We start from the raw sequence: 9,187 nt of genomic DNA on the forward strand, positions 1-9,187 counted from the left end.
CTCGTGTTTGTAAAGGAAACATTTTTATTGAACACAACATTAATGGCACAGTACAAACGTGAACATATATTTAAGATATTTTACAACTAGGTAAAAAAAAGGAATGACAAATTGAAGTCTTGGGGTTTTTTCAGAGGATAAATTGCCCAGTTTGTGGCCTCCGTAACCAAATCAGACTCATTCCAAAAACGATCCTTTGGTTCGACGCGATCACTGCATGGCATCGAAAGTTGTTACCTCCCTGAGGCTGAGCAGAACCTGCACGGCGTCCCCTTCCAGATCTGTCAGCATCCGCTCCTCTGACCTGCCCTCCACCTTCTCTTGTCCCAGTTTGCTCTCAAAACCTGTTGGACATGCGGTCATGTCCTCCTGAGACCCGACGTCGCCGTTCTCCTTGACGCAGCTTCTTTTTTGTGAACTGTAACAAGTTACTGACGGTGGGAAAGTCTGGCACTCTAGTTCTGTCTGAGAGGTTTGGGACTGCAGATGATCAGGAGGCGTCACTGTGTTTCCTATTAAATTCTCCACTTGCTGAAAGCTGCTCAATAGAGTGTTAGCAGCTTCATACTCTGCGTCTGACCATTTCCGTCGCTCCTCTAACTCATCAATGCAGAAAACCTTGTCTGCCCCCTCCAGTGAACCTGTGCTAAAATTTCTGGGATTTGACTTTAAAGCTCCTGGTAAGTCAGCCAGTGCGGTGGCGATTCTCTCCTTGCTCTGGGGCGCCTCCTGGTGGTGGAGTTTCAACAGGCTGGTAATCACCTGATCCTCCTGCTGAGTGAGCTGGATGACCACAAACCTTGGCTGCACCTGAGGAGGGTGGATGGTCTGGAGCCTCCAGATTGGGCTGCCCAGGTTGTTGGGGTGAGGTCCGGCCCTGAATGGGTCTGGGCGGCTTGGAGGGGCAACGCAGGCGGACATGATGGGGGCAGGAGTGTTGAGCTGGGAGCAATCAAAAACCTGATTGGAAAAGTGAAAATGATTAGCAGGGTTAACAGTATGTTTTCATAAACTCAGCTCTGACACTTCCTTTCAAGAGATGGGTCAAGTTTAATGTGGCAAGCCATTTTTAAAGTTTGAAATGTTTAATTGTTTTGTTTATGCAAAAGATCAACCATTACTCATATCTTTTTAAGTATGTCCCTTTCAATCTTTTTGGGACCTTGAGTTTTTAAACAAAATTATTGAAAAGTTAATTTCTGTTTATCTACTGGCAATTATAACCTACAGCTACTGAAATCCTAAAATTGAGTATTACAGGAGGCAAATTTATTTATTTTTTTAAATACAGAGATGTCAGACAACTACATATTATATCCATGTTCTGTAAAGTATATGCACTTAGCAATTGGTCTGGGCTCCTTCTGCATTAATTACTGCATCAGTGGCATCAGCTCAGTTGATAAAAGCCCAGGATGCTTTGATAGCAGCCTTTAGGTTATCTGCATCATCTGTTCTAGCGTCTTTTTTTTTTTTTTTTTTTAAGATTCTCTGCAGTTATCAAAGCAGTATCAGTACCTTTGGCAATGTGGGGTGGTACCAAGTTATGCTTTTAAATTAAATCAGTTCATAAAGCTTGACAGCAGACAGAAGTCCTCTGAAATGTCCTCAGATGATGGTTCAGACTTTGAACTCAAAGGTGGGGGGACTAAAAAAAAAAAAGTTAACTAAAAGCAGCATAAGACATGTCTCCTTAAATCACCATTGACTGTAGGAGTTTCACACTGGACCTAAAGCAACTTTGATTCTTGCAGAAGAGACTTCAGACTTGGACATCTGAACATTTCTATCACAGCTGTCCGTCACTGTTGCATGTGCATATCATTTCAACCACACATTTTGCTTTCAATGTCCGATAAATACGCTTGGATACAGCAGTCTGAACAGCCAGCTTCCTTAGCAGTGACCTTTTCTGACTTTCTCTAAGGTTTCATTAACTGATGGAAGCTGTCCTGTCGGCAGTCTTCCCCATGTTTGTGTAGGCTACGACATTTCTGCACTTAAACTCCGTCTTTTTAAACTTTTATGAGACCTTTAATTGTGGACCGACTCACCATTTTCCTACTCAGGCTATTATAGATCCTCCTCCCGCAGGGCAGAGTGGGGTCTGTGTAGAAGACCTCCACAGGACTCATTGGGTAACCTGAAGAGAAACTAGCTGTCACTTATTGTTCAACGCAGACATTTACATAAACAGAAGTGACTAACCTGGGTGAGCGTCTCCATGAAAAGTGTGATGAAAACGTGGGGGCATGTAAAAAGGCAGGAAGGAGGGGTGCTGCAAAGTCCTGTTGGAGATGGGTGGCAGGACGGTCTGCCTGGCTCTCTGTTTCAGGACGAACGGCGAATGAAATTAATAGACCCCGGTTGAAGCATTAAAGTCTGAGGGGAAACTCACCAATAAACGTGCTTCGCTGTAGCTCATGGTCGTCTAATTAATTCAAAGAAACGCAAACGGACTCGTGGTTTTAGAACTATCAAAAGTAAACAAGCTCGCTTGTTGCGTTTCCACTGGCGACACCTGCTGGTCAAGTGACGACTACGTTCGATGAAAAAGCGCGGTAAAGTTAGGTTTAAAGTAGGGCTCTCCAAATCATCGAGTGTCTGACCTACATCATGGTTTAGATGTAGCTGCTCCAACACAGCTGAACCAGATTGAATCACCTCTTCAGCAGGCCATTAAGTTAGACAAAGGCCTGGTAACAAGCCAGTCATTTGATTCAGGTGCGTTTGAGCAGGACAGCAGTTTGTGTCGAGTTTGAGGCTCCCATTTTCAAATTACAAAAAGAGTCAAGCAATTAGCAAAATGTTACATTGGTAATCTGGCTACTGTGCTTTATTGAGCTGCTCATGTACTTGGTGGACAGGAAATTAGCCAGTGGGCTGTTCCAATTTCAATGTAGTGCATATCAATATTCAGAAAAAAAAAAGTTTTCTGCAACAATGCCTGTACTTTACAAAAGTATTAGTCATCCTGAAGAGTGCCACTTGGCACCTGTTCTACACTGATCCAGTGTAAAGAATGAAGTGGAAGTTGTAGTTTTCAGAAAATGTGCTTCACAGGCCAGTTTTGCCAAGTGACCATAGGTCAAACTTTATGAGGAAGACACCAGAATGACCCAATTTGTTATTCATTCTGCTTAAAAATAAAAACAGGCACAGCTACAACAGTACTTTAAGCTTTATTTAATGCAACAATAAAAGTCATACACTTCCTCAAGCATAGCGAAGAAGCGTCTTTACTTGCAACTTTCCCTTTGGCCCTACAAGTAGAGGAAAGAGTTAGACATGTTTAAAGTTTCAATTGAAAGAATTTACTCACTCACCTTTACTGAACTGGCCAGGTTTGTTATGAACCCTGTAAACTTTGATGTAACGAGCAGTAGGGTAGGAAGGAGGCAGGTGTAAGCTGGGACTTCTGGTTCTTTGGGGAGCAATTGTGGTCATTTTAGCTGGAGTCATAGTAGCTGGAACAGTTAGGAGAGACATTTAGTTTAATTGACATTACTTAAAACTACACCCAAGTTCTTAAGCAAGCAAACATACCTTTTGTAGTTTCCACAAAAGGGATTATCCTGCCAACACCTTCTTTGTCAGATTCAAATTTGTGGATTGAGAAGAGTCGGTGGAGACCAACTAGAGGGTATGTGCATTGCACAGTCATTCTGTGGGGGGTGGGAGGGTTGAAACCAAAATTAAAACGGTACTAGAATGTGGTACCATGAAGTGCTGCCTTGCGGGACATACCCTTCAACAGCATTCTCAGAAGTGTCCAAGTAGATCTTGTTTTGATAAGTCACATTTTCCTTTGCCAACTGAGGGGGGGAACACAAGTCTTAAACACTTGACACTCTACAGTTAGTTTTAATAGTGGGCAATATTTACCTTAACTGTGGAACCACAACTGTGAAGTGGAAATGAGAAGAGCACTCGTGTGCCATCTACTGCTTTGGGTACACAGAAGTTGTTCAAAAGATGAAAGCGTGTTGGCATCTCACCACTTGGGAGAACCGCAGACAGATCAACCACCACAGTCATCCACCCATTAGTTGAACACACTGTTGGAAAATAACCACAAGTTAGTATTCACAAGCCTTGCAACCTCCATTACCGTGATATAGCTTTTTCTTACTAATGAACTCTGTGGCATTAAACAGGCATGTCTTGGTGGTGGAAGTCAGGATGTCAGCAGTTTCACGATCCCTCACAAGGATTGTAAATGTCCCGAGAAAACCTTTCAGACCAATATCCTTCGAGGAAAGGAATTTCAATGTCAGACTTAGTAACTCAAACTTTCTAGATAGGCCCAGTTGCTAATATTACCTTGTATTTGTATCCATGTGTGAACAGTGGCACACTGAGCAGCAGACTTTGACTGTCATTGCTCATGGTATAGCCATGGTTGGCTGCCAGCACTGGAGTCAGTCGGTCTGAGCCAATCGTGAAATCCCACAGGTAGTCAAAAGAGCGATAGGCCAACTTGAAGTCAATCCCAGACTCCGTACAGACCACATCAAAAGATGGAGGAGCTGCCAAGCAAAACAAGTTAGCCAAATATTTAATTTAAGGGACTCACCTCAGCATATGACTTACAGACAGCCATTCGTGCCGTGACTGAGAAGGTGTGGTAGTATGGCTCGTCTCCAGGTTTGACAATCAGTGTGTAGTTTATGTCCAGTTTGTGCAACATGGCTGCATTCTCTTTGGAGAACTTAATATGAAAAAAAAAAAGTTAGAACTAAGTTTGCATTATGACACCACTAGACAGTGTTCTTAAAGAGACTTGCCTCCTGGATTACAATTGGGTCATGCAATGGCACTTTTAGTGTGTAGCTGTGGCTTTTGTTGGAATGTCTGACTTCTGTAAGAGTGTATGCGATGGAGTCACTGAAGGGTACTGCAAATTCCTGGCCATTCAGCTGAACAGAGGTCAGCTCAACGTCTCTGGGGACTTTGCCTAGATGGATTGAGAATGTGCCATTGTCTACATCAGTTTGGTCTTCAGTGAAGAGCGGAGATGACAGGAGGGGTGTAACAAGAGTCCTGTGAAACCACAGCACAGTCTCTTCATGGCGTTCATCCACTGAAGTTTGTTTTAAGTAGAGGTTGAAGATGTAGAACTCAGAGAGGCAATCACTCACAAAGCTCTGAAATTGATTTCAGTTAGACGCAAGTCAAATATGCAGGAGACTTTTATAGTCAATTGTCTTTACCTTTCTGTAGCCTCCTTCAGCATCATAAGGGATCCCAATTTGGACAGTCGAGTTATACCTTTCCATAATAAATCCCTTCTGCACCACAGCAGCCTGCTCCACAAGGTTCCCATTGAGGCCAAAACTAATCTGTGTGGTGCCAAGACTGGGATAGAGTGCTTCTGGAGTGCCCCAGATCATATAGCCACTGTCATATGACCCTTCATCTGTTTGGACAAAATAATTTTACTAAACTGTAAGGCTCTGTAAAATAAACAGCTTAGTTTACGCACCCATGGAGCAAGCAGCAATCAGGTCAACCATAACGACAACCCAGCTTTGCCGCGAAAACACAGTTGCATGGACCACCTCTACTGGAACCCCAGTCACCTATGAAGACATGCTGGTTAAACACCATGTTGGGAGTAGACAATTGCAAGTAACTGGAAAGGGCCTTCTACCTCAGTATGATAGGACTCAGGTTGACCATACGGTGTACGAAACACAATCCTGTCATGGACATGATCAAATATGTAGCCCTCCTGTCGGGCTTGAGACAGGTTCATGGGTGGCAACTGCTGATATGGATTTTGAAAAGTCACCTGCCAGACTTCAGTGGAGGGACTGTACAACTGTAAATACAGACAGTTAGAAAGTTGCCAATCCAGAAAACCAATTGTCGTCATTGATACATACAGGGCCGAGTGTACTCGAGTCGTCACTTGACCCAGATTGGCAGGGAAGTTCACTCCTTACGGATACCTGTGGCAACATGATTAGGGGGCTTAAAAACAAGGGTGAGGGCTTAAGAAGGGAGGGAGACTTGGGGAAGACATACCTCCATGTAGTTAACCTCACAGGTGACCTCTCTGGGTGACCAGGGCAGAGGGGATGAACAGGTCTTATTGAGTGCATAGTAAGCATCTACCCCTTCATAGGTAGTTATCAGGTTAAATCTGAATGAAAAGCCAGCACCCTGAAACAGAGTTGGAAACATTAGCCAGGATGCACGAGGAACCTTCTCTAAAGGTCAGGAAAGCTGCTTTTTTTCAGTACCTTCTCAGTATGACAACTGAAGTAGGATGCTCTAAGCTCTACAAGGCCCAGGAGAGAGAGAATACTGATACTGTAACCACACTGCGCTGCATAATCCTCAGTGATGGCATATGTGCCAGTTCCATCTGAGAAAAACATCAAGCAAAAACATTTCATGGGTTAAGCAGTCAGAACCATGTTCAACTTAATTTGTCTCAAACCATCACCAGCCTCAGTGCTTTGAGCTGCAGCAGAACAGGAACACTAACCCACAGCCTCAAAGCGAGGAACGTCTCCAGTGGCAGCAAGGTCAACAGCTATCATGAAGTAACGATCACGACACTCTAGTTGAAGAACGCCTGGGGAAACGCATAAGTTGCAGAGAACTTGCATCTTAAAGTGTCACTGTAGGATAAACAAGGCTCCACTAACCTTCCACAAAGAAGTCACATCCTGCAGTGGCCCATAAGGACAGGAGTAATGCCAAACTGTGGTTACAAAACAAAAAGTGAGAAAATAGCTCAAAAATCAAAACTTGATGTGCAATCAACCACAACAACCTACCTAAACATCAACTTGAAAGCCATGGCAGTTGATGTGTTGGTGTCTGAAGCTAGCATAACAGCTAGCAAACTACTCCTACTGACCAAGTGAACCACTTGTTTTTCACCAGACATGCACCATGAAATGCTGTCCCCCGTCCAGCTTTTGATGACACCATTTGTCCACAAGGCAACTAACAATCAGCTGCCTCCCAAGGTGCAGCCTGTCAGTAATTAAGTCCTAGAAAAAAACAGCTGCTGCTAATATGAATGACAAAATTTGTCCAGTAGTAAGGACTCAAATATGCCACTATTTTTTGGCATTTAATAGAGATTGTAACGCTGTTTTCTTCCAGCCACGCAATTGAAGCTAAAAAGGAAAACATTGGATCAATTTAGAAGCTAGACATTTTACAATTTTTTTTGTTGCCAAATTTAATTATTCCTTTCTGTTCTGACATACTGCAAATATAGTGATATAAACACACATTTTAAAAATTCATAATTTTTTGCTTACATTTCCAACTTTTTTCAAAGATATCGTTTTTTTTGTGTACTTTTAAACATGTATTTTCATACGAATGCTCTCATACTTTCTTTATTATCTGACTTCATGGTTATTTCTTCATTGATTTGCACTTCATGTTGTTATGTATAAAATTATAAGGGAATGACAAAAAATGAATTAAAGCTATTTTAGCCACAAAATGAAGAATGAAGATGGAGAAACCAGTTGGTATCGGTTCTTTCAAGCAGCCACTGACACAGAACAACCAGCAGGGGGAAGCAGGACTCAGCAGGACTGTCCACTTCTTAACTCGCAGTCAGTCATTTGGTTATTTACTGATGTGTTTTGATCAGTTTTATGGTGAAGGGTCCGGTTCTGTTTCAGCTTCACCTTTTTTTTTTTTTTTCACAGATTGCACCACGTCTCTGAAACACTGCAGAATTTATGTTGATAAATGAGGGTGAGCTGACCGGTCCCTGCTGCAACAAATTATCTAGCAGACCACTTCACATGCTTCACAGACGGTACAAGATTTGGACTTGAGATCTTGATCTCTTCTAGGCGCCGAAAATGTTCCATAGGGGAATTCCCCTGGAATATTCCAGGGGAATTGTTACTTTCATTTTTCCTCCTACATTGATTTGGTTATCTGCAGGTAGGAGGAGCTTATTAGGTTCTTTATTAGTTGCTGTGGAAAAAGGAGAAACTTTCAGATGAATAGGAAGAACCAACCTGCAAAGGTGAGTATATTTACACCCGAATGATTTTCTTCTCTGCAGCACTGTATGATTGTGTTCAATATTGCTTGTGAGTATAATGTATTACAAATAATGATACATAGCTAATAGTGTTTTTCATTAAATAAAAAAAATTCTTATGATTCAGATGTGTTTGGGTTTAATCTATGTTTGCATTTTGATTATTTCCTTGTTTACCTAGCTTAGATTTATCCTTATCAGTACATCCCTTTTTGTTTAGTTTTATTCTGATTATTTGAGCATTTGATCTTTGATTAGTGGTGGCTCAAAATTTAACTCGTACTTGTTACAAGATCAAATCTGGGCTTTAGAGGTTAATCCTAGAATATAAAAAATTATGAGGATTCATGAAAGAAGATGATCTACTAAAATTAGGTGTCAGACACATGACTGATTTACTGAACATTTTATAATTGTTAAGAGAAGATGCACACACAAAAAAGAAAAGAGTCATAAAGCAGCAAAAATATTTGAACTCCACAACAGCATTAAGTTTCCAACTTTAAACTAGAATTAAACTTGAATAAAACAAACAAACAAACAAAAAAACAACAACACTCGACATAAGACTTTCTTGCAAGTCTTCTGGATATTTCATTCAAAAATTAACTGTGTATTAATATAAAAACAAACCGAATTTCAAAATTGGTGCTACTTCAAAATTATTCTGTTGTCTTTTGAGAGATGATTTCCAGTCATAAACAAAGAAGTTGATTACATAGTTCTATATCCTACTTTGAATAATTAGGGGCCTAATTGATATTCTGACTATTTTCAAGTTCAAAACCAACAACAACAAAAAAAATATATATATTATGCAAATATGAGCTGGCAGTCTCACCAACCCAAACATTCAAAGTATTTAAAATAGAGGTTGCCAACACTTTCCCACAACATATGAAAGTAGAAAAATGATTCAAGATGTTTTTTTTTTTATCAGTCCCAAAATCAGTCTTGTGATACTTGTTTCCTGTATGCATGGTGCAAATGTACAGAACTGGGTTTGTGCTTTTGTCTAACCAGTATGACATCTGTCAACATACTCATACCAGACTTATCTAAAGGGATTTTCTGAGGTCGGTATGTGGTGTTCTTATTTTGTATCTGATTTTCTCTGGTTCAAACTGGTTCTTTTAGACACCAAGTCTCCGG

The 9,187-nt window shown here is 41.2% G+C and overlaps 2 protein-coding genes across 3 annotated transcripts; both read right to left on the bottom strand.

Annotated features, from left to right (window-relative positions):
* Positions 1-3: 3 nt before the first annotated feature.
* LOC103137512 (uncharacterized) lies at positions 4-3,065 on the bottom strand. Its single transcript, XM_007551269.2, has 4 exons — positions 2,399-3,065; positions 2,209-2,326; positions 2,055-2,143; positions 4-960 (listed from the first exon to the last, which is right to left on the bottom strand). The coding sequence occupies exons 1-4, from the start codon at positions 2,423-2,425 to the stop codon at positions 211-213; spliced, it is 984 nt and encodes a 327-aa protein (XP_007551331.1). The 5' UTR covers positions 2,426-3,065; the 3' UTR covers positions 4-210.
* A 101-nt stretch (positions 3,066-3,166) lies between these two features.
* LOC103137513 (uncharacterized) lies at positions 3,167-6,952 on the bottom strand. Of its 2 annotated transcripts, none has more exons than XM_016671110.1 (18): positions 6,792-6,952; positions 6,660-6,715; positions 6,497-6,586; positions 6,249-6,373; positions 6,031-6,168; positions 5,889-5,954; positions 5,654-5,824; positions 5,486-5,582; positions 5,214-5,419; positions 4,788-5,147; positions 4,594-4,711; positions 4,324-4,529; positions 4,133-4,250; positions 3,886-4,058; positions 3,748-3,815; positions 3,543-3,665; positions 3,327-3,457; positions 3,167-3,263 (listed from the first exon to the last, which is right to left on the bottom strand). In XM_016671110.1, the coding sequence occupies exons 1-18, from the start codon at positions 6,902-6,904 to the stop codon at positions 3,217-3,219; spliced, it is 2,406 nt and encodes an 801-aa protein (XP_016526596.1). In that variant the 5' UTR covers positions 6,905-6,952; the 3' UTR covers positions 3,167-3,216. The 2 variants fall into 2 exon arrangements, with proteins under 2 accessions (XP_016526596.1, XP_007551332.1); XM_007551270.1 differs by having other exon boundaries at positions 3,327-3,467; positions 3,547-3,665; positions 6,792-6,951.
* Positions 6,953-9,187: the final 2,235 nt, after the last annotated feature.

Source organism: Poecilia formosa, unplaced genomic scaffold (genome assembly GCF_000485575.1).
Source record: "Poecilia formosa unplaced genomic scaffold, Poecilia_formosa-5.1.2 Scaffold41, whole genome shotgun sequence".
Taxonomy (NCBI): domain Eukaryota; kingdom Metazoa; phylum Chordata; class Actinopteri; order Cyprinodontiformes; family Poeciliidae; genus Poecilia; species Poecilia formosa.